We start from the raw sequence: 24,038 nt of genomic DNA, 5'->3' as shown, positions 1-24,038 counted from the left end.
CTAAGGTACTTCGAACTTCAGCTACGTTATTCACGTAGCTGAAGTTGCGTACCTTAGTTCGAATTAGGGGGGTAGTGTAGACCTGGCCTGAGCTAAAGGAGCGGCTGTGGCAGCTCCAAGGCTACAGGCCACTCACAAACCTCTTGATGGCTCTGACCACCAGGAGGAGCCAGAGAGCCACACAGGGTTAGCGTGAGTCACACCAGTGACAGCCAAGAGTCAATTGTCCCCAAGAACCTCTTGTTCCATATCCTGCTCCATAGATTTCAAGGCCAGAAACGGCTGTTCTGACCCCTGCATCAGCTAGGCTGGCAATGCCCCCCAGCCACTGAGTGATGGAGAGTCAGTCAGCTCTTCCCCATCCGCCCCTTCGTTCCAGGCCAAATGTGACCAGCATCGGCTCCTGGCCCTGGGGTTCTGGCTTGGCCTTTGTCTGTGGGATGGAGGAACCCCTTGCTCCCAGAAGGGGAGGGGCTGAGAGACTGGGATTGAGTCCCTTTGGGATCCTCCTTCAGAGGAGCTCTTCCAAGGGGCTCCCTGAGTCTCGGGATGTCCAGACTAGCCTTGTTCTCATAGCTCCTCTCTGACACGCCGTGCCCCATAACTGGGTACAGTCTCCTCACTGCAGTATGCACAGGGGACCTCCCTCTCCCCACTGGTTATACACCCAGGGCTGCCTTAGTTCTCAGATCCTGTGTCCTGCAGGGAGCGCCCAGCCAGCTGGTTTCCTCCAGGACTCCTGGGTCCTCGCTAGGGCAGCTGCATCTAGGGGGCTGCCCACGTGAGCCATGTTCGCTAGCAGGAACTGGGCTGACACCGCTGCCCCAGCCTGCATCTCAGGACCCTTGGGCACTAGACTTAGGGACCCTGAGGAGCTGGGGCACCCGTTCCTGGGGTTAGTTACTGCCCCCATTTCTCCTCACCTGTGGGACTTCTTGCAGCAGGGGGCATTGGCTGGGATAACAGCCTGCAGGGGGCACACCCTGCCCCTGCTGTGGCGGGGATGGATACTGGGCTGGATGGGGAGGAGATGGGGACCTGTACAGCAGGACAGGGCAGTGGGTCCATCTGGGGGCGGGCAGTAAGTGACACATGGACACGCCCATTTAGTCTTTGTAGATAGTCCCCCCCCCCAGGTTTTTTGCTGTTTTATTGGTCACTCAAACTCAGTCCATGGGCATCCCCGCGCACCTGCCCCATCCCCCACTCTGTCCACAGAGCCATGCCATGTCCCCCCCGCTCAGGCCACAGGCTTCACCTCACCACACGCACGCGCACGCTTTGGCCACAGGCTCCTCCTCCACTTACGCTCCTGCCTGGCTCCTCATTCAGTCCATGGCCCCCGCCAGGTACCCCGGCTCAGTCCATGGGCCCCGCCCCTGCTGAGTCCCCGGGCCCTGCCCCGCCCCATCTGCTCAGTCCACGTCCCCCTGCTGAGTCCCCGGGCTCAGTCCATGGGGCCCTGAAAGATGAGGCGCACAAATCCCCGCTCGCCTGTGAGCCAGGTGCCGCAGAAGGGGCAGGCGGCATGGAAGGCATGGGTGCCGTGGGGCAGCGGGATCTGGGCCCAGTACTGCACAGTCTTCTGGGAGCATACGTGGCCACAGGGGCAGAAGGCGTGGGTGGGCCGGCCTGCGTCCAGGTACAACCCGGCCTCGCAGCCCAGCCAGAGCGGCACATAGGGCCCGGCTCGGCGGCACATGGGGCACTCCCGCTCCAGCCCCCCCTTCTCCTTGCGGAAGCCCCAGTTGTGGTAGCCGTGGACATGGCCGCAGTTGACGTAGACCCAGGGCTGCTGTTTGTCCACCACGCCGCGCTGGGCCAGGCTGGGGAAGGCCAGCGTGTTGAAGCCCACGGGGCACTGGGGGCGGGCGGCATTGGTCTCCTGGCGCAGCGCCTCCAGCTGCTTGAGGGTGGGTGTCAGCAGCAGCCCCGCTGTGGTCCGCCACAGCAGTGTGGCCCCACACAGGTCGATGAGCGAGCCGTCCTGCAGCACGTTGGACTCGGTCTGCACCTGCAGGACATGGGCATCGGGGAGCCGGAGGCATAAGAGCATCAGTTCCAAGGGAGGGAGGTTAAGCTGTGGGGGCTGGGGAGGGGAAAGGGGAAGTCAGGACGGACCAAGGGAGGGAGATATCTGCTCCAGACAGGTGGGGCGGGGTCAAGTTGGAGGGGCGTTGGGGGAAGGATCACTAGACTGGGGGTGTGTGGGGGAGGGGGCTCAGGCTAGGGGGAGGATACAAGGCCAGGGGGCATGACACATGGGTCTGGGAGGGGTGCTCCTGACAGGGCAAGAGCACCAGGCCAAAGGGTTGGGTTTTTTTTCCAAACCAGGGGCATCCCTCTGGGTGCTGAGTCCATCCTGGATTGGCAGGGGGAGGTTTCCTCTATGACCACCAAAGGGACTGGGGCCTCCCACAGACTTATAGTCAGGTCCCTGCAAACCCCTAGCTGGGTGTGGGAGCACCCCCTGGGCAGGAGGAACCTCCTGGAGGGGTGGGGCAGGTGCCCCCCTTTGGCAGTGAACGGGGCCCCCCAGGAGGGTGTTGGGGGCCCCACGTACCAGCTTGCCCCGCTGCTGCGCGGAGCGGCTGTCACGCAGGGCGTACACATTCCCACACACCGAGATCTCGCGCCAGATGCCGGGTGCCGAGTCCTCACTGAAGCCCCCTATGGGGTGCATCACCAGCACCCCATTGGTCGTCAGCCCATCCATCAGCCCGTCCGGCGTCCTCCACTTGGCCGCCCTCTCCTACCAATGAGAGCAGCCAGGGGTCATGGCAACACGGGGGGGGGGAGGGAGGAGACTCCTTATAGCTCCTCCCCTGAATCCCCCCATCTGGACCCAGCTCCTTGTTCCTCCCCCAAGGGGGCCATCTGCCCCATCCTCCTCCATGCCCAACACATGCACCCAACACCCTCCAGGACCCAGAGGCTCCCAGTACCTTCACCAGGACCAGGGCCAAGTAACCCTGCTACTCATGGGTCCCAGCCCCCTGCATTATTCCCAGTGATCCAGGGCAAGGGCGACCCTTACAGTCCATTCCCCAGGGCTTGACCTTGCTGCCCCCCATGCTTGGACTCCCATCATACCCAGGAGAAGACCCCCAGATCCCTCAGCCACAGGGCACCAGCCTTGACCAGCACCCTGCCCAGCGATGACCTATGGCTCCTGCTCCCCCTCCAGTATTCCCTCGGGGTTCACAGCCACTGAGGGCAGGGACCTCAGGCACGTGCTTCCCTGAACAAGTGTCCCGAGGACCAGCTACCCTGGGGCTAGATTGAAGCCACACCACCTAGAGGGAAAGGCCCTGTGTCCCATTCCCTGACCCCTGAGCCAGGCAGTGACACTGGTCAGGAGCCAGATTGCAGCCAGCGCCCTGAGAGGGGAGGTCCCCTCTCGACACTGTCAGGACTCACTCACTCCAAGGAAGATGTTGCGCGAGGAGTCGAAGCCTGCGGCGTAGATCCGAGCGGTGTAGGGAGGGCTGCGCTCACAGATGATGCGGCAAGCATAGCGGGAGATAGTGCTTTGGGCTGACTGCCCCTCACTGGCGCAGCTGCCCCCGGGTGCCGTGTCCGTCACCACAAAGTCAATCATGTTCTCCGTAGAACGGCCAATCTGTACAGACATTAGTTCTGAGCGACCAGCTTCCTCCTGCCCCCTCCGGGCTGAGAGGCAGCTACCTCTGGGGTGGGATGTGGGGGCTGTTTATACAGGGATTCCTCACCCAATACTGACATGCAGACACCTCTGGAGTAGGGTGTCGGGGCTGTTTATACCGAGATTCCCCACACCTGGCGCTGAGATGCAGCCACCTCTGGGGTGGGCATGGGGGCTGGTTAAACAGGGATCCCTTACCTACCACTGAGATGCAGCCACCTCTGGGGTGGGCATGGGGGCTGCACAGCAATAATGCCCAACAGTCTAGGTCAGGATGTGAGTGAGAACTGCAGGTGGAGGCTTCAGGGAGGCAAAATGGGATCCATAGAGTCAGTGTCTGGCTCAGAAGGGCCAGACAAGGGCTTTGATGGGCACAAAGGGGAGGCTCTAGCCAAGCCTTGGCTCCTAGCCTGTTCTGCCTGCTGTTGCCACAAGGGGGCACCCTGACCCCAGCCTAAGTTAAGCAGTGGTGGAAGGGGCAGTGGCTGAGCTAAGATGTCATGGGCAAGTGGCCATGGAGGGGGGAGAGGGGGGAGCCACAGTGCATTGTGGGTAGCTACGGTGTGGTACCTGGAACATGTCCGTATCACAGTCATGCGTATATTCCACAATCACCGAGTGGCTGCGGGACAGCGTGTAGGAGATGCTGTGCTGGCCCTTGTTACTGAGCGCCTGGGGGAGCAGAGAGCATTACTTGAGCCAGATGGCCCCAGCACCACCCCCATGCCCCATTCCCTGTCCCCCCAAGTCAGATCAGAGCTGGCGCCCCCTAGTGGGGAAAGGGCCCGTATCCCATTCCCTGTCTCCTCCCGCCCCACCCCACCTCACCCCGAGCCAGCCAGTGTCCCCTGCCCTGGGGCTGGATCAGAGCTGGCGCCCCCCAGTGCTGTGTCTATGTGCAGTATCTCCCCTTGGTGGCCAAAGCAGGCAGCAGCACTGCCTGTGGGCCTGCTGGAAGCCATGGCCATGGGGCAGTGGTTGCAGGGGCATGGCTCACCTTGGAGACAAGGGGGGTGGAGATGTGGTGTATCACATCCGGCTTCACCCCATTGGCCTTCGGCCTCTTGAAGAGTGCGATGCGGCTGCGGCGTCGGCCCTTGTCCCCACTGGCCAGGGAGCCATTGTATCTGTGGGGGGAGAGGTTAGTCCCATACAGACACTGTTCCCCCACACACACCACCCTCCCCTCCTGAGCCAGCACAAGGCCCAGCCCCCACCATGCCAGACACTCCTCTCTGGGTCCAGGATGGCAACACAAGCAAGAGAAACCAGGTGTCATGGCAGTGCCGAACCCCTCCCCCGGGGCCAGCACAGCAACACCAATGAGCAAAGAATTCTGGGATAGCCGGGAATGGGTCTGGGAGCCCAGCCCTGCCTGCTGCCTGACTGGTACCTTAGCAGCATACAAAGGGTTAAACAGTGCTTCTAAGGAAGGCAGCAGTCCCAGCACCGCCAAACACACATGGTGCTGGGTGTTGCACAGACACAAAGTGAGCGAGAGTCTCTGCCCCAAAGAGCTCACAGTCTGAATAGCCAAGGAGTGGGAGGGAAACTGAGGCTCCAGAAGGGGATGGGACTTGCCCAAGGTCAGTGGCAGACCTGGGAATAGAACCCAGGTATCCTGAGTCCTGTCCAGGCAAGGTGCCCACTCCAGCTGGATCTGTGTTACCAGAGAGGGCTCTTGTTTGCCTTATCCCTCCATAATAAACCAGCCCCAGCATCCCTAAGAGACCCTACAATAACAAACCAGCATGCATACCGAGCACCCCTGGAGATGCTACAACAAGCTGGCCTGCACAGCCCCAATGCTCCTAGAGACTCTAGACAGACTAACAAACCAACCTGCATACCCCCAGGGCTCCCCCTATCATACCTCATCCCTAGTCCCCACTCACCCCAGCACAATGAGCTCTCCATACTTCACCGCCTCTTTGTTCAGCAGGGAGCCCTCTCCAGCAGAGGGGAAGACCCGGGAGCCCTTGGGGCAGGAGCGCCGCAGATCCAGGGACTGGGAGTTGACGGCCTCGGGGCTGCCCTCCAGCACCATCCTGCAGAGAAAGAAGAGGGGATGAAGTGATAATTAATGCAACCTGGGGCTTAGATCCCATCTCTCTATCTACCCTTCTGTCCATCCATCCCCCTACACCCCCATCTAGTTATTGTTCCAATGGTTAATTACCTTCACTGTTAAAAATCTGCACTTTATTTCTACTCTGAATTTGTCTAGCTTCAACTTCCAGCCCTTGGTTCTTGTTAGATCTTTGGCTGCGAGGCTGAAGAGCTCTGTATTATCACATTGCTGTTCCCCACCTAGGTACTTCTAGACTGAGGTCAAGTCACCCCTTAACCTTCTCTTTGTTAAGCTAAACAGATTCAGCTTATGGAGTCGCTCACTACAAGGCATGTTTTCCAGCCCTTTATTCATTCTGGGTGGCTCTCCTCTGAGCCCTCTCCAATTTATCAGCATCCCTCTTGCATCGTGGGCACCAGAACTGGATGCAGGATTCCAGCAGCAGCCGCACCAGCGCCACACAGAACCTCCCTTCTCCTATTTCAGACTACCCTGTTTACTCATGTTCAGCTGATTATCCACTGTATTTGGATGGGTGGATGGTGTGCATCTGGAGGGAGGAAGGAAGTGGGTCCCAACCACATGGCAGGTAAAGTGTTAACCTCCCCGCCCCTTTCTCCTCCCACCTCCCCTATGTCTAACAGGAACACAGAAAGCTGGGCAGCTCAGGACTCTGCCCCCTCCCTTGTCCATCCCCACCCTGACATTGCCACGACAATGCCCCTAACACTTAACCTCTTGTCACTATGGCAACACTCCTGAGCTCTCCCAACCCCATGTTACCATGGCAACATCCCTGATTTCTGATATCCACTATCATCATGGCGATGCTCCAGACCATAACAACCCCATTGTTTCCATGGCAACATTCCTGAACTGGAATCCCTGTCATCACAGTGACATTTTAGATCTTTAATACCCCTCTTGTTACCAGGAAAACACTTTCCCTTCAGTTGGTCCCCCCTCACTCAGGCTGGGTCAGAGCCAGCCATCTAGAAGGGAAAGACCCCACATCCTATTCCCCCTCGCCCCCTCACCAGCTGATCCTGAAGGCCAAAACCCTCCCTGCTCTGAGTTGCCCCTATGGATTGCCATGGGTTGCCCATGTGCAGAGGCCTGTGCAGCCCCCAGATGCTGGCTCTCCGGCCTTCCCCTGCAATGGGATCCATGCCACACAAGGCTAGCTATGCCAGGCAGTGAAGCCTAAGCGAGGCAGAGGAACCTGGGGAAGGGACGAGGATAGTGAGTTTTCTCATCCCCCCAGAGCAGCACAGGATGTAGGGGACGCACGTGGGATCGCTGATCTGTGGGGTTCCCTGGGATGTAGGGGTAGCTGTGGGCATTGAGGCTCGGGATGTGGGTAGCTGCAGGGACCCATCGGGTACCACAATGCGGTGCCTCCCAATCGTCATCCCACCTGCCCATGGACAGGAGAGGCCCACTGGCTGGGAGGGAAGGCGAGAGTCTACGGACTGGTTTCTTTGGTCTGTACATATCTGTATGGGGGGAGGAAACATCTGTTTCTAATATCTCAACTGTAACATCAACCATCCACACACACACCTGAAATGACACACAGACACCCCCAGCATCACACACAGACACCCCATCACCATACACAGACACCCCGTCACTACACACAGACATACCTGAAATGACGCAGACACATACCCCGATACTACACACCTGAAACAGTAGACATAGACACACCTGGCAACACCCCCACCCCCCGACACCACATACCCATCCCTTACACACACGCAGGATAAACATCCTTCACCCCACCCCCTTTGAAAAGCAAGAAGCCAAACAACCCTCACCAAAACAACATAACACAACAATTCCTGGTGTCATCACAGGGAGAGACATTCTAACTCAACAACACAACCCTATCCCAACACACACACAGGGCTGCAAGGGGCTCCCCACACGTGCACAAGGACAACACAACTTCTTTTCCCCAAACACAAACAGACAGGGAAGGGACAAGGGCTGCCCTCCCACTCAACACAACTCCCAAACACACACAAATGGCAGGGGATCCCCTTCCAACACAATGCCACCACAACTCCCTCCCAGCACACACAGGAGTGGGGTGAGCAGGCGCTTCCCTTCCCACCAACACAACCCACATGGAGAAGAGCAAGGGGCTCCCCTCCCAGGCACCGCCCCCCAGCAACACAACCGGCTCCCCAAACACACACAAACAGGGAGGGGGCAGTGGCTGCTGCAGCTGCTGGCAGCAATTGCCCGGGAGCCAGGTGATCCCCGCACCTCCTCCAGCCAGACCCGGACTGCAGCCCTGGTGTGGGTGCGCAGAGAGCCATTTGGTCCCCAAGCCACAGACGGGTGTCTGTGTCAGGGGTGAGATAGGAGGGAGGGGGGCCGGGATCAGGGGCTGGGGATTAAGTGACTGGGGGCTGCTGGGAGGCGGGAAGGGATGTAGCTGTGGAGGTGTCCCTATCTGACCCTTTGGTTTGGCTCTAGCACACATGGTGCAAAAGAAACAACCTCCTCCCCTCCAGACAACAAACGCGTGTGTTAGTGAGACAAGGAGGGGAACTGATGGTGCAATCAGATCTCAAGGAGAGAGAGAAACAGATGAAGTGTATGCGGATAGATAGATAGATAGATAGATAGATAGATAGATAGATAGATAGATAGATAGATAGATAGATAGATAGATAGATAGATAGATAGATAGATAGATACAGGGCTGTGGCGGGAGGGATGGTTACAGGGCTGGGGATGGAGGAAGGGAGGGAGGGATGGTTACAGGACTGGGGAGGGAGGGATGGTTACAGGACTAGGGATGGAGGAAGGGAGGGTTACAGGACAGGGGAGGGAGGGATGGAGGGATGGCTGCAGGGCTGTGAAGGGAAGGACAGAGGAGGTGACCCTGGCTGACACTGAGGTTCCCATCTCCAGCCGCCCCTCTGCTTCTGTCCCCCCCATGTAATCCCCCCAGCAGCCCCGACACCCCCCGCTTACCCCTCGGCGCGGCCCCAGCTCCCCCGCAGCCTGGCTCAGCAGCCGCCTGCGTCGCGCCGCCAGGATGAATAGCCCTGCATTGCTGCTGTCTCCGCCGGCAGTGCTGGAGCGGAACTGCCCTCCCCCCGGGGCGGGGTGTGAGTGGGGGAGGCCCCGAGACCACCACGGCCACCCCCGCCCCTCCCTGCCCTGCCCCCGCCTCCCCCCCACCCCACCGCAGGCAGGGATCCCCCCAGCCACGCGTGCACCCCCTGCCCGCAGCCGCTGCGTCACTCGTGGGGGGATGGGGCGAGGCGCTTTTATTACTATGCAGGTGCGAGAAGGGATGGAAAAGGCTAGAACTGGGGGGGGGGGATCGGAGCCGGAGCGGGGGTGGGCTGAGTTGATCGGGGGAAGCAGAGCCGGATGGCGGCACTGAAGCTGGATTAGAGTTGGATTGGGGGCTGAGCTGATCCGGAGGAGGGAAGCTAGAGTTGTATTGAGGGGACTGAAGCTGAATTAGGGAACTGAGCTGATCAGAGCTGGACGGGGGGGAGCAGAGCTAGACTGGGGGGCAGGGCGCTTGCTGTGGGTTGGGGGGCATGAGAGTCTGTGCATTGGTCCCCACTTCCTGCTGAGCAGTGATGCTCATGGGGGGGGCGGTATGTGGACCCTCCCCCACACACTAGGAACTCCCCGTGGATTTCGAGCTGGGTTTCTGCCCTATCTCCACTACGGGGACCTGGGGACACATTGAGGGGCCAGTGGCCTCTGCAAACTCTTAACTGTTCCTCAAAATTTCCTTGGCCTCCTGTATCCTTCTTTGCCCATTCGGAGGAGGACAGTGAAGGTTGGTTCAGGGGCCAGGGCACTGGCCTGGCTTCACTTCCCTTTCCCACCAGCTTCCTGGTGTCCCCTTGGCCAAGTCACTTTTTTGGCTGATGCACAATGGACCAGATCCATTCTGGGTTGGTTGAATGGTTGGTTCCCCTCTCCCCTCTCCCCCCACCCCCATCTTCCTCTGAAGCATCAGGGCTGGCCACAGCTGGAGACAGGACACCAGGAGGAGGGTGAGGAAAGGTGGGCACTGGACTCTGAGCCTGTTCACAGAATCTTTTCTCTCGCTGCCAAGCTGGTGCAGGCTGCCCAGATGCTCAGGGCCGGCGCTTCCATTTAGGTGACCTAGGCGGTCACCTAGGGTGCCAGGATTTGGGGGGGCGGCATTTCGGAGGCGGGGGGTCCTTCCACGCTCCGGGTCTTCGGCAGCAATTCTGTGGCGGGTCCTTCACTCACTCCGGGACCCGCTTCCGAAGTGCCTCGAAGACCGGGAGCGCGGAAGGACCCCCCCGCGCAGAATTGCCGACGACGACTGGGAGCGTGGAAGGACTCCCGCCTAGGGCGCCAAAAACCCTGGCACCGCTCCTGCAGATGCTCAGGGTCCAGCTGATCACCAGGCTAGGGGATGGGAAGGAATTTCCCCCAGGTCAGATTGGCAGGGACCTTGGGGGGATTTCACCTCCCTCTGCAGCATGGGGCACAGGTCGCCTGCTGGGATCCGCTGGGCGTGACTCACCTCAGCAATTCCCTGCCACTGCATTAGCCCCGGGCATTGGGGGCCCCTCAACCTCCCCTGTTATCTGCCTGGGGCTCACAACAGGTTAGTCTCTGGAGACTGAAATGCTTTGGTTTAACTATGTCTTGGGGCTCAATAGAGGGGGAATTGGGTGAGAGGTCAGGCCTGTGCTAGACGGGAGATCAGGGTGGATGATCTCGGTCCCTGCTGGCCTTAAGCGCTAGGAATCTAGAGCCCCAGGGTATGTCTGCCCAGCAAGTAGACGCCCACAGGGTGCAGGGCTGTAAACTCGCTGGGCAGGCATTCCGGCTCCAGCTGGAGCCAGGGGAGCCTCCCCCCTCTTGGGGTCCCAGAGCTTCGGCTCCAGCCCAAACCTGAATGTTTACACAGCAATTTTACAGCCCTGCAACCAGGGCCCCATTAGCCCAAGCCAGCTGCTGTGGGCCAGGCCGGGGTGTGTAGACTGGGCCTCAGTCCCCCCTCTGTGCAGTGGGGCTCACAGCGCTGCCCTGCCTCCTGGGGGGAAGGGTGGAGAGAGAGGTGCTGAGCCCCTGCGGTGATGGGGGCAACCCAGACAGTATGACCTCTCCCCCCTTGGCCGCCCCAAGAAGCAGACCCCCGGCATGAACCGCCAAGAGTCCCCGGGCTGTCGCTGTGTGTGTGGCTCTACCTGCAAGGTGAATACTGAAAGCAGCTTTTTCCCGCGGAGGGAAAGGCAGTGCCCCCCCCCCCCCCGCCTCCCGCTTTGCCCCCGCCCCACACACTTTTCTGATTCTCCCCAGCAGGGGGCAGCAGCGCGTCGCACACAGACACACCCCGCCCCCGACGCGGTCCCAGCCCAGGACGTTACATCAGCGGGGCTGGTTTCCTGCGCTGGGAGCCGGGTCACTGGGCTAGTACCGCGGTTCCGTGGCTCAGACGGCGCAGGGCAGCGAGAGGCGGAGCCCCCATGGACAGCCAGGGCCGCAGGGTGGTGGTGTGCGACAATGGCACGGGGGTGAGTGTGCAGCCTCGGCCCCACCCCTGGCTGGGTGCAAGGGCGGCCGTGAGCCGCGGCTCGGGACCTAGACCCGGCCCAGTCTCGCTGCCACCGCGGTTCGGGGTGGGGATCGGGCCCCGGAAGGAGCAGGGGGGGGGGGGATCGGGCCCTCCCACTGGCACCGGCAAGAAGCAATCGGCTTAAAGGGTTTTGCAGCCGCCGGAAGAGCCTCGCCCCGCTCCGCTCCCCGGGGTGCGGTGCGGGGTCCTGGCTCTCCGGTGAGGGAGGTGGAGGAGCAGATGGAGTAACTGGGCCAGTGTGGCCTGTGGGTGCGGTGACTGTTTCGGCTTGGCCGGCAGTTCCCCTGGCCGGACAGGGTTCGCCCGGCGGTGCTGGCCCGGGTGGGGAAGGGGCCCAGCGACTCCGCCAGCATCTCAGCGTTGGCGCTTCCTGTTTGCCCATTTCAGTTTCTTATTTGCATTACGGTGGGAACTGCACTCCCAGCCTGAAATCAAGGGCCCTTGTGCCAGACCCACTGACCAAGCTTCGAGACCCCTTGTGCCCGGTGCTGCCCAGCCACCCAGTGAGAGACAGTCCTTGCCCTGCAGAGCTCACCATCTAAATAGACAAAGGGTAGGAAGGGAAACTGAGGCAGGAAAAGGGACTTGCTGGAGGTCACAAAGCAGCTCAGGGGCAGAGCCAAGAATAGAACCCAGGAATCTCAGCTATCAGCCCACCCTGACTCATCCCCTCTGCTGAATTGCTTTGTGTAGGGGGGACTTTGTATATCCAGTGTAAGCAAGGCACCTCCATTGGTGAGGGGGAAGCATTAATACTATTAGACAAGGCAGTGGTAAGACCACATCAGGAATTACTGTGTGCAGTTCTGCTCACCCCATTCAACAGAGAAACTGGCTCCTAGGCTGATCAGAGGAATGGAGAGCCGATCTTAGGGGAGGAGCCTGAAAGAGCTGAGTCGCTTCAGCCTGGCCAGAGAAGGGATCTGCTTGCTCCCTCTAAGGAAACCCCAGAGGGAGAAGAGCTCTTGAAGTTTAAGTGGGCACAAGAACAAATGGGGTTAAACTGGCCAGGGAACAGCTGAGGCTAGAAGTGAGAAGAAGGTTTGTGCCCCTCACAGGAGGGAGGTTCTGGAACAGCCTCCCCCAGCAGTGGGGGGGCAAACACCCCCCCCCCCCCCGGAGCTGGATTCTCAAGGCAGGGTAGTGATGACCTCCTTGACTAGAAAATCTCCTTTCAGTCCTGTCTAGCCCTGTAGGAGAGTGGGCTCACTCTGGTGCTCTCCCTTGTGGAGAACTGAGGAGTAACAGCTCTTTCCTTGCTACTTCCCCTACCCATGGTCACACCAACCATGGTGGAGTTCCTTTTCTCACCACTCAGCCAGCTCACACCTCTATTCTACCCCTCCCCTTTTGGGTACCAAAAGCTAAACTGACAGCAGTCCCCATCCTTACGCTGGATCTTTGGTGCTCAACTCCAGGCTCTGTGGTCCCTACAGCCCTGCACACCAGCCTCTCTTTCAATCACCTGTATCCCCTTCTCAGAGGCCTCACACTACCTCCCCCCAGGGGCTGGTTGTGGGGGTTCAGTCCAGGGCCCCTAGCATATGCAGCCAAGCTCTGTGCTATCAGATGCCTTGTCACTGTCTCCCTGGTCTCTATCCTACCCCTTAGCCTTTCTTCAGGCCTCATCCCCAGCTCCCCTCTGGGCTCTTTAACAAGCTCCCAGAGATCTGGGCCCTACCCTTGGGTCAGGTCAGCCACAGGAACTTGCTTCAATGTGGTGCCTTCTCAGCACCCCCATCCCCAATCAGATCCTTACTAGGCCACTCAAGGCACTCTCATGTCTCACCCCCTCCCCCACCAGGATGTAGAGTTCTTCCACCTTTTTTTTAGCTTCACCCCACTTCCTTTTTTTATAGCTCCATCCGGCTCCCCCCCAGCTGAGCTTCATCTTCACTGAGGCCTGGCCCATCTTCCAGGTGCAGCCAGCTGTGTTAATTGGGCTCTCAGGCCCACATTAACCCTCTCATCACCTGCGTGGGGCAGACCCCCACTTCCATAGGCACTCCTCTGTCTGTCTGTAAAGAAGCCTCTGTGTGCGATGTACATTACAGTGAACATCGTAAGAGCCTTTTCTTCTATATTTCCAAGTGAGAAACTCTTTTTAACCTGCTTCATTGGAGAGCTTTGCCACGAGGTGAAGGCTGAGAGAAGGCAATGCTGTTCACACAAGGCGTATTTAGCCTGTGGGACTCACAGCCACAGGACATTGCTGAGGCTGAAAACGCAGCAAAGTCCAAGAAGGGATTGGTCATTTCTGTGGAGAAGCAGAATCGGCAGAGTTGGAATTGTTGATTCTGACACAAATCCTGGCAGGGGATGAAACCTCAGGCTCCAGGGCTTGAGCTAATCTCTACCCATTAGTGAGAGAGCAGGGGGAGGCTAATGTGAGGCCGATTATTCCCCATTGCCTACTGGAGGAGTCTTACACCTTCTACTGACCAATTCCACTGACAATGGTCACTGTCAGAGACAGGATTCTGGGCTAGAGGGGCCTTGACTCTGAGCCAGTCTAGCAATTGCCATGTGAGTTCCGCAGGTTAACAGCTATGCTGTGTGTTCGGCAGGGAACTCCGACACTGCTTGCTGGATCTATCCAAGCGTTTGTCAGAAGTGTCTACAACCTGGCTGTCCTCACCAGGGCCCCGATCTCAGCTGCGTGCAGCACCCAACACAAGGGGTCCCAATTCAGCCAGGGGGGAGGGGCTCTGTGCAGTGCCTGGCACAGTGGGGGCCCAGATCTTGGTCAGGGTTTGTGCAGTGCCTGGCACAGTGGGGGCCCTGATCTCGGTCAGGGTTTGTTCAGCGCCTGGCACAATAGGGGCCCTGATCTCGGTCTGGATCTGTGCAGTGCCTGGCAGGATGGCAGCCCCGCCCACACTTGCTCACTTGGGGGTTAAACGGGAGACAGGCCTGCATTATGCCAAAGTGGAAGGTAATTTGTAAATGAAACATGAAGCAAAACTCCTTTGCAGGGAGGATGCCAGGAAAGTGCCTGTAAAAGGAATCAGAAATGAGATTCCTCTGTAAGGGCTGTTGTTCTAGAGGCTTTGGCCACGCAGAGTCTGTAGCCAGAAGGGGAGATTGCCCAGAAATACAGGGTGCTGCCAGGAGCGATAGGGCCAGAGGGGATGTGCCTGACTCCTGCAGGCTGGGTCTGCGGGTGCCTCTCTGCTGGTGTGAGTGCATGTGTTGTGCTAGCAGAAGCAGGCTCAGTTCTTGCATTTCCTCTTTCTCCACATCCGCTCGCTCGCTGCAGGGTTCACGCTCCCACAGCAGGCAGGGCCAGTCTGCCAGTGCTTTTGCTATGATTGCCTGGGCCTGCTGTTCAACATGAGGCAGAATTAATCTGCAAGCTGCGTCCAGTGGCAGAGGGTTCCACAGGTTAATGGGAGTGAGGAAGGCCTAGGGGACACTCTTGCCTAATCTGGGAACCAAGGAGCGTTGGGTGAAACTTACACTGCTCAGAGGGAGTAATGGGTCCATTGCCTGCCACCCTGGAGGGCCTAATCCCCTAGGGCAGGTGAGAGGATCAGGCCCAGTGCTTTTACACAAACTCTAATTAACTTGCAGAGCTCGCTGTCATTGGGTGTTCAGGAGGCCAGGCTTGGAGAGGTGGCAGGGCACTGAGATGGGTAATGAGGTCATCCACAGATCGGAACAAAATTAAGCAGCATGGTTGAGTGGGTAGTGGGGGTGGGACTGGGACTCAGGACTCTAATTGTAGCTATGCCACCATCTTCCTGTGTGACCTTGGGTGGGAGCTTTCCCCTCTTTGGGCCTCAGTTTCCCCTCCCACCCCTTGTCTGTTCAGACAGAGTTCTTCGGGGCAGGGCCTGTCTCTCACTGTAGGTCTAGGTAGTACCTGGCACAATGGGGGCCCTGCTCTCATACTGCTGCTCTGACTTCTAAAGCCTTAGAACACGGTGAGCACCCCGAAAGGACTCTCACACTATTTAAAGGGATATTATCTTAGGCCGTTACAGCAGGGGTTCTCAACCTTTTTCTTTTGCAGGCCCTCCCAACATGCTATAAAAACTCCACGACCCTCCTGGGCCAAAACAACTGTTTTTCTGCAGGGCTGGCAGTAAGGGGTAGCAAGCAGGACAATCATCTGGGGCCCCACTCCACAGGGGGCCCCACAAAACTAAGTTGCTCAGACTTTGGCTTCAGCCCCGGGTGATGGGGCTCGGGGCCCCAGGCTGCAGTCCCATGCAGCAGGGCTTCGACTTTCTGCCCTGGGACCTAGCGAGTCTAACGCCGGCCCTGCTTGGCTGAACCACTGCTTTACAGGGTCTCTAGGCACTACCCTAATAGTCGTAATAGCAGGGCATACACATCTCCCTACATGGGGATACTGATGGAGCCTCTCCCTTGCCATGGGGGGGGGAGAAGGGGGGAGGGAGTGGTGAGTGTCTACAAAAGCAGAAGTGTCACTTCCTCTAGACTCTGCGCCCAGGGCTACTTCCCTCCATGACTGGGGGGGGCGGAGGGGGACGGAGGTGGGGCTAGTGACCCTGTATGCATTTAGCACCTCCTGCTGGCGCTTGGGGTGCAGACAGGGAGGGTCAGGCCAGCCCACGGGGCATTGGACACAGTTCTTTGCAGCAATTTGGCTCCCTCCCCCTGGGGCAGGGGTGTCTGGGGCTAAGGGCTGGGCCAAGAGGATTTGGGGCTGAGGGGAGAAATTCTGTAGGGATTTAAAGGGTGATACTTCCAGTGACTACCCAGCCTGGTATCCTTCTGCTCCCTACCCCCGGTCATCCTGGTGGGCCCAGCTAGCCTGGGACCCCCCCTCCACCTCAGAACACCCTCTAGGTGTTGCGAGGGTAACAGTAGTAGCCAGGTGGCCCCCAGCATGTCTCCCTGGTGTCTTTAAACCAGCTGGACGGAGGAATGGGGCAGTTCTCCCCCCAGCTTGGCCTGGTCCCCAGGTCGGGGGGATCTTGTGTGGCTGGGCAGAGACTTGGGGGGTTGTCACCTGTTTCATTTCCCTCTCTCTCTCCCCAGTTCGTTAAGTGCGGGTTTGCCGGCTCCAACTTCCCTGAGCACATCTTCCCCGCGCTGGTCGGGCGCCCCATCATCCGCTCCACCGCCCGCGTGGGCAACATCGAGATCAAGGTCAGGCTCTGGCAGGGGGGGCATGTCCCACAGGGGTCAGGTAAGGGGAGGGGGGCTTTGAAGGGGAGCCTTTCCTTGGAGGGAGGGGCCCTGGCCTGTGGTGGTGGCTTAGCCAAAGGGCTAGTGTCTCAAATCTGCCCCCTGCCCATCCCAGGACCTGATGGTAGGGGATGAGGCCAGCGAGCTGCGCTCCATGCTGGAGGTGAACTACCCCATGGAGAACGGCATCGTGCGCAACTGGGATGACATGAAGTACCTGTGGGACTACACCTTTGGGCCCGAGAAACTCAACGTCGACCCCCGCAGCTGCAAGATCCTGCTCACCGAGCCCCCCATGAACCCCACCAAGAACCGCGAGAAGATCATTGAGGTCAGGCTGGGCTGTGGGGTGGGACTGAGGGGCATCAGCACAGCCTGGGGGGGCAGGGGGCTAGGTTGGGACTGAGGGGTATCAGCACAGCCCAGGGGGAGGGGCTGCAGGGTGGGACTGAGGGGCACTGGCAGAGCTTGAGGGACGTCGGGTGCGGCGCCCAGGGCTGGGTAGCAGGGGCAGGAGGTTGGGGCTGAAGGGCAGGGGCAGGGCTGTGCCCATGATATCTCCTCTCCCACCAGGTGATGTTCGAGACGTACCAGTTTGAAGGCGTGTATATCGCCATCCAGGCCGTGCTGACTCTCTACGCCCAGGGTGAGGGGGCGCTGGGGCTGGAGTGGGGGTGGGGGCATGAAGGGGAATGGAAGGGGCAGAGCAGGTGAGGTATGGGAGGGCCAGAGGGGGAGGGTGCAAGAGGTCTGGGGAGAGGAGAGGGGAGGGCAGAGTCAGGGGCAGTAGAGAGAATGCAGGGGAAGGTGTCACAGTGGTGAAATCTACCCTGCCATATGGCAGGTGAATGAACCAGTTGCCCAGGTTGCTGGCCTGGGGAACTCACTGCCAGTGGATGCCCTGGAGGCTGAGAGCTGAGCAGGGTTTGGGGTGGGAAGTGCAGGGAATGACCAGGGGAGCCCTGCTTTGGGAGGGCGGGCACGGGAGACATCCCCTCTGGGCATGTTATTTCCTGTTTGGCCACTAAGGGGCCATTGTCACCTTTCCTCTGAAGTGGCCAGTCCTGGTGCCTTTGGAGGTGGGATACCAGGGTAGATAGGCGTATTGCCTCTCAGCACAGTAACCTCTCCCTTCCACTTCAGGCCTGCTGACTGGGGTGGTGGTGGACTCTGGGGATGGTGTGACCCACATCTGCCCTGTCTATGAGGGCTTCTCCCTGCCCCACCTCACCCGGCGGTTGGACATTGCGGGACGGGACATCACCCGCTACCTCATCAAGGTGAGAGTTGGGTGAGGGTGTGTCATAGATTTGCTAGCTGCCCATTGGACTGCTGTGAGGGGAATCCACGCCCCGGGGTCCCTGGATGTCTTAAGCCTCCCGAGACTCACCTGCTGCTCTTGTACCTCATCACGCGCAGCAGAGAGAGCTCAGACCCTGCAGACCCGACCTCCTGCCTACAGTGCCTGCCACTAGCTCCCCTTCCCTGGGGAGGCCTCCACCCAGCTGGACTCAGGCAGGGCCCCTGCCTCAAGGCTACTCTGTCGAAAATGGTCCAAACCTCCCAAGAGCTCAGTTCCTCCCCTTCATAACCGTCCAGCCTCCTCTGACAGGTGACTCCCTCTCAGCTGCACCAGGCGAGCCCGGCCCCGCAACCTCGCTGCCCAGGCCGTCTCCCCCCGCTACCCAGCTCTCCTGGGGGGGCCAGTCTGTTGTCTAGGGCGATGCTGTGCCGAGTGCCTCGCGTCGCCGCCGCTCTGTGTTACCGCTTTGCCCCCGGCCTTCGGACTCTCCGCCCACCGTGGGGGCGAACAGGGCGTCACGCAGGTGAAAGGCTGCACCCCAAAGGGAGGGTCCTGTGTGGGAAGGAGCCAGGCAGCCAGTTCCTGCCCCCACTCAGAGTGCCTAGATCGTCCCCAGATCCTCACAGGAGGCCAGAGTGAGGGGTGGGACCTTTATGGGAGGGGGTGGGGCCCCAGCAGCTCCTGTTAGTATGGTCTCCCCCTCTGGCAGCTGCTGGTACTGCAGGTTCCCCCATGACTGTGTCTCCCCCTCCTGGCAGCTCCTGTTGCTGCGGGGTTATGCCTTTAACCACTCTGCGGATTTTGAGACGGTGCGGATGATGAAGGAGAAGCTCTGCTACGTGGGGTACAACATTGAGCAGGAGCAGAAGCTGGCTCAGGAGACCACAGTGCTGGTGGAGTCCTATATGGTGAGGGAGCTGCTGGGGCTGTGTCTCTGCTTGGTGGATGGGTGGGTCACTCCTGCCCCATTGAGAGACCCTTGCTGCAATGGTGGGGACCTTAGCGCAGTGGGGCTGGGAGTTAACACCTCATTGGGATGCCTGGAGCAATTCTCCCACTTGGAGCCATCAGCTCAGGCTCACTGCAGACTCAGGCAGTGTTGCTGATGGCCTCTCCCTCTGCTCCCCCCCCAGCTGCCTGATGGGCGTGTGATCAAGGTGGGGGGTGAGCGGTTTGAGGCACCCGAGGCCCTATTCCAGCCCCACCTCATCAATGTGGAGGGTGTGGGTGTGGCTGAGCTGCTCTTCAACACCATCCAGGCGGCTGATATCGACACCAGGTGAGCAAGGGGGTGGGAAGTGGAGCCTGGAGCCCCTCCCTCAACACTGGGCCGCTGCGGGGGGGGGAGGGGGGCTGCCGGCCTAGAAGGCGAGACTATTGATGGGGATTTTGTGTGTGTGTGAGTGAGCTAGTAGGGGAGGTGATGATGTTATTGGGGATTGAGAGGTTGTTGGTGGATCCCAGGGGGCCGATTGGAGGGGGGTTGCTGGGAAGATCCTAGGGTGTTGGGAGGTGAGTGGAGGCAATCACTGGGGTAAGCCTGTTGGGGGGGATCCTGGTGGAAGTTGTTTGGGGGTGGAGTGGAGATCCTGGGGATGCAGTGGGGTTGAGCCTCGAGGACCCCTCCCACGGGGTGTTGTCTGTCTCACTCCATCCCTCTCCCCAGGGCAGAGTTCTACAAGCACATTGTACTGTCAGGCGGCTCCACCATGTACCCGGGCCTGCCCTCCCGGCTGGAGCGTGAGATCAAACAGCTCTACCTGGAGCGGGTGCTCAAGGGCGACGTGGAGAAGCTGTCGGTGAGTGGGCACCATGTGAGATGCATGGGCACTGCCCCACTGGACCCTAGCTCTTGCAATGGGCATGGGGCCTACAGTCTCCTCCCTGTGTGGGATAGGCCAGCTCAGCTCCCCAATGCCACCCACAATCCATTGCAACTGACCTGCATGGGGGGCCAAGGAGGCCCCTGCCCTGTGAGGGGGATTTGCCCAGGGGTGATGCAGGGGTTCAGAACAGCTCTTCTGGCCTGAAAATCCAGGGGTGAAATCCTGATCCCACTGACCCTGTGCCTGAGACCAGTCGGGCTCCTCCCATAGCCAAGGGGGCGGAGCCTCTTCTCCTGGCTCTGGGTTTGAATCCTGGGGATCCCGTTTTTAATAAATGGTCTTCTCTTCCCCTGCAGAAATTCAAAATCCGGATCGAGGACCCACCGCGGCGGAAGCACATGGTGTTCCTGGGGGGCGCTGTGTTGGCCGACATCATGAAGGACAAGGATACCTTCTGGCTGCAGCGAGCCGAGTACCTGGAAAAGGGGACCCGCATCCTGGAGAAGCTGGGGGTCACTGTGCGATAGGGACGCCCCCGTCTCCCCCCCCACTAGTTCAGCCGCCCCATCTCTTCATTAACCCTTTCCTCCCTGTCAATATCGCCTTGATTCTGCCTTTCTAACAGGCCAACCAATCACAGGGCTTCTTTTGGGAACTTTTCTTCTGAGGTGGGGAGGGGGGAATAATTATGGTACCAGGGGATTGGGTCTGGGTGGGGTGGGGAAAGGGAGGGTGTGCCTCTCTCATAGGCCCAGGGCACTCTCCGTCCCAATTCCTGGGCTCTGCCCTGGCCACGCCAGTGATGTCTTCCCTCCCCTGGAGCAGCCTGCTAGAGGCAGGAGAGAGTGGGGTTCACACAAGGCTGTCTCGGGCTGGATCTCAGGGAGATGCCCCTGCTGGGGAGGGATCAGTGAGGCCAGGTAGTCCCCCACTCCGCAGCCTGGCTAACACCCTGGGGGATGTGCTGTAGGGACCAGGGGGAGGGGCTAGCTGCCCCCCCCCATCCCTGTGGGATTGGCCCTTGGGAAGCAAATAAGGGAGTGTTGGGGGGGAAATTTGAGGGGAGGAATAAAGGGATCAATGACACAACAAACTGAATTGGGGTGGGGAGTGTAGCCAGCTTCAGGGGGTGGGGGGCACTTCTTTCCATGCCTCCCCGTCTCCACACTGCAATGCTGGGGTGCAGACATGGAGTGTTTGCTGGGCCTGGGGCAGGATTCCCATGCGATGCATTCTCTGTATTAAACGTGGCGGAGGGAAATCACCCCCGCGCGCACACACAAACCTGTAAATGGGTTTTTTTACCCTGATTTTTAAATTGTTTTTGCTTCTTAGTGTCTCTGTCTCCTGTCTCTGCTGGGGAGGGAGGGATGAGAAGAAGTGTATGTCCCAGCTCTGGTTCAACCACAGGCTGGCTCAGATATGGGGCCTTTCCTCTCTATGGGGCGCTGGTCCCTGTTCTGTGTCCCATGAGTGGATTGACTGTGGGGGAGGGTCCCAGCCCAGCTCCTAGTGGGACCAAGCAGCCATGTAACTGTGAGTGCTGAATCTGGCCTCCCTGGGGGATCTGCCCCCATCCCTAGGGGCAGGAGTCAGGCCTCGGGGTGGCTCCCCTGCTCCCTCCATACTCATAACGGGAGATGCTCTGGGCGGGGGGCTGCTGTGATGACACAGAGTCCCTAGGGCTGCCAGCCATGGGGCACGAGGGCATGTCCAGGTCTGGAACTCTGAGCCCCCCCATGATTGTTTCCTGGCCAAGGGAACCTTTTTAAGTGTGTGTGTGGGGGGGCCTGTTTTTCTGATTACTGCCATTGGGTTGCCATGGCAACAGATGCCTGCTTGCAGCTGGGGTGACAGTGACTGGTGGAGGGGGCCTCGATTTATGTAGGAGGTGCCCAGGCCTATCCCCCTCAGCTCCCTCCTGCCCTGCGCTACACACAGGCCCCCTGTGATGAAGATGGGAACGACATGTGTGTAAATAGACTCCTGGGGTCTATCCCGATCGAGCTCTGGGGGGGAAGTGGGATCTGGTGGTTAGAGCAGGGGAGCTGGACTCCTGGGGTCTATCCCCAGCTGTGGGAGGGAAGTGGGGGATGCTCACCTAGCCCCCAGTGTGGCCCTTTGTCTGAAGGGTCAATCTGAGCATTTCCTGTCCCGGCGCTGTGGCTCAGGTCGCTGGGATCTATCAGGGGCTGTGAGGTCCTGGGGTGGCAAGGCCATGGGGACGACAAATGCCAAGAATAATCCTTGTTGCTAAATAGGAATCCTGCTGCTCTTACAGACCATAGGGCTTGGGCAGTGTCAGCCCCAGGCTGCCAGGGGGCAGCACAGGCCTTCAAGACTAACTACGTCGGAGTGATTCACACGTACATTTCCCTGTCTGCCCTGTGGTAAATCTGATGTCACTTGAGTGCAGAGGCTGCCAGCATCCCCTATGCTCTGACCGTTAGACACCACTCCCCTCTCAGAGTTGGGGACAGAAGTCAGGAGCCCTGGCTCTCAGTTCTTAACATTGCCACCAGGTGGTGCTCAACCCACATCTCTGTCCCAGCACAGAGGCCCCTTAACTGGGGAGCCCCTGTCCCCGCCCACCCCCGAGCCTGGAACCAGGACCCAGGGCAGAATCAGCCACACCCCCCCCCAGTATAGAGCCTCCCCCCGGCCTCAGAGAGTCCAGAGAGGGGATGAAAATGGGGGAGGGGCTGGCCCCCATCCCTCCCGTCTCACAGGGATCGGGGCCGGGCGGCATACCAGGCTGAAGGGGTGGGGGGTGAATACCTGGTGGGGTCTAGGGGTCAGTGTCTCCCCCAGCCCCAAGCGGATCCAGCGGGGCCCAACTCCATCAGCCACAGGCCAGTGTTTCTGGAGTCTCTTAAAACAACCAAGCAGAAACCGGGGGGGGGGGGGATTAAAACGAGAGGAAAGGGGGCGGGAGAGCTCCCATAGCGTCTGCCTGGGATGCCTCCCCCCTCGTGGGGCCACTAGCACGGGGTGTGGTTATTACCTATGGGGCGGGGGCTTCTGCCCCAACAGGGACCAGGGCGGCTGAGACCCAGAAAACTCACCTCTCGGCGGGCCCTGAACGGGCGCTGGATCGGAGCCGGTGTGCCGGGGCGGAGGAGGGGCTGTGTCCCACCCCCCACCTCCCTGAGCCAGCCATTCCCCGCAGCTGGGGCTGGAGGGGAGCAGAGCTGGCGCCCCCTAGCGGAGAAAGGCCCTACGTCCCACGCCCGCCCCCCTCCTGGTTCCCACACACAAGGAATTCCATGCATTTCCGCGCTGCGGCTCCATCCGACCTGCAGCCCCCGCGGCTGGGCCCACTGTACCCTCCCCTGCTCGGCTCACACCACACACACCGAAACACACAACCCCCCGGAGATGCACCACACACCCCCGCCACAAAGCCCGCCAAACACACACAGCCCCCCGTGCAGAGATGCACACCACGACCCCCTGACACACAGAGGCACACGCACACCTGGTTCACAGCAGAGACAGCTGCGATCCCTGCCCCTAGTCGGGGCTGCAGCCCCGGATTCCTGGATTGCAGAGCTCCGACCCTTCCCTGTCTCCCCTCGCCTGGCCTTGGGGGGAGTTCCAGAGCCTCGCGAACCTGTGCTGCTGGCCTCGGCCTCCCCAGGAATGGAGCCCCCAGGGACTGCCAGTTGGCTTAGCAGACAGGGTGAGCAGGTAGGAGTGTGTGGAAAAGCACGTGTGCAAATGCCCAGGGGTATGCTCACAAGTGAGTGCACATGTGCAAATGCTCAGGTGTGCATGCCACATGCATGGCACACACATTTGTGAGTGGGAGCAGCGAACACAATGTGGTAGCATGGGTGTGTGGTGGCATGGGAGGATGCATGCATATGTGCAGGTGTGCAATGGGACAATGGTCACACCAGTGTGTGTATGACGAAGTAAGGAACACGTGCATGAACAGGAGGGTATGTATGCACATGCACAGGAAAATGCATGCATGGGAGGGTATGTGTACAGATGGGTGTGCATGCCCAGGAATGTGTGTACACACAGGGGTATGCTTTCATGGGAAAGTGAGAAGGTACAAGAAACTGAGCTTGCACAGGAGAGCTTTTGTGTGTGTGTGTGTGCACAGCATGCACACACAAGAGTGCACATGGGTGTGCACATGTGCATGCATGTCAAACTAAGCTGCACAAGGGGGTACTCACACGTGTGGGAAAGTGAGGGCTAGGAACAATTCTGATCCCTCTATGTCCCCACCCCCCACGCTCCCGCTCTCGCCCATGCAATGCGCACCTTTGTATGCACTCACTCTCCTCTGCATGCACACCCACGTGCACACTGACTTCCCCCAATCTGGGACCAGCTCCCTGTTGAGGGTCTCAGCTCCCCGTGGGAATCGCCCTGAGCAGCATGAGGGCCTGGAGAGG

The 24,038-nt window shown here is 59.6% G+C and overlaps 2 protein-coding genes across 2 annotated transcripts; one reads left to right on the top strand and one right to left on the bottom strand.

Moving 5' to 3' along the window:
* Positions 1 to 1,105: 1,105 nt before the first annotated feature.
* On the bottom strand, positions 1,106 to 8,832 carry PELI3 (pellino E3 ubiquitin protein ligase family member 3). The gene is made up of 7 exons (XM_005305463.4): positions 8,727 to 8,832; positions 5,560 to 5,712; positions 4,662 to 4,791; positions 4,235 to 4,336; positions 3,425 to 3,622; positions 2,564 to 2,752; positions 1,106 to 2,014 (listed from the first exon to the last, which is right to left on the bottom strand). Exons 2-7 carry the CDS (start codon positions 5,709 to 5,711, stop codon positions 1,448 to 1,450), a joined length of 1,338 nt encoding a protein of 445 aa, XP_005305520.1. The 5' UTR covers position 5,712; positions 8,727 to 8,832; the 3' UTR covers positions 1,106 to 1,447.
* Positions 8,833 to 11,077: 2,245 nt separating this feature from the next.
* Positions 11,078 to 20,960, top strand: LOC101949686 (actin-related protein 2-B). The gene is made up of 9 exons (XM_005305462.5): positions 11,078 to 11,275; positions 16,348 to 16,458; positions 16,613 to 16,828; positions 17,071 to 17,143; positions 17,641 to 17,777; positions 18,559 to 18,708; positions 18,934 to 19,079; positions 19,467 to 19,599; positions 19,983 to 20,960. The coding sequence occupies exons 1-9, from the start codon at positions 11,228 to 11,230 to the stop codon at positions 20,151 to 20,153; spliced, it is 1,185 nt and encodes a 394-aa protein (XP_005305519.1). The 5' UTR covers positions 11,078 to 11,227; the 3' UTR covers positions 20,154 to 20,960.
* The last annotated feature ends 3,078 nt before the right edge of the window (positions 20,961 to 24,038 follow it).

This window comes from Chrysemys picta, chromosome 7, assembly GCF_011386835.1.
Source record: "Chrysemys picta bellii isolate R12L10 chromosome 7, ASM1138683v2, whole genome shotgun sequence".
Taxonomy (NCBI): Eukaryota; Metazoa; Chordata; order Testudines; family Emydidae; genus Chrysemys; species Chrysemys picta.
This window is presented reverse-complemented; position numbering and strand designations above follow the sequence as displayed.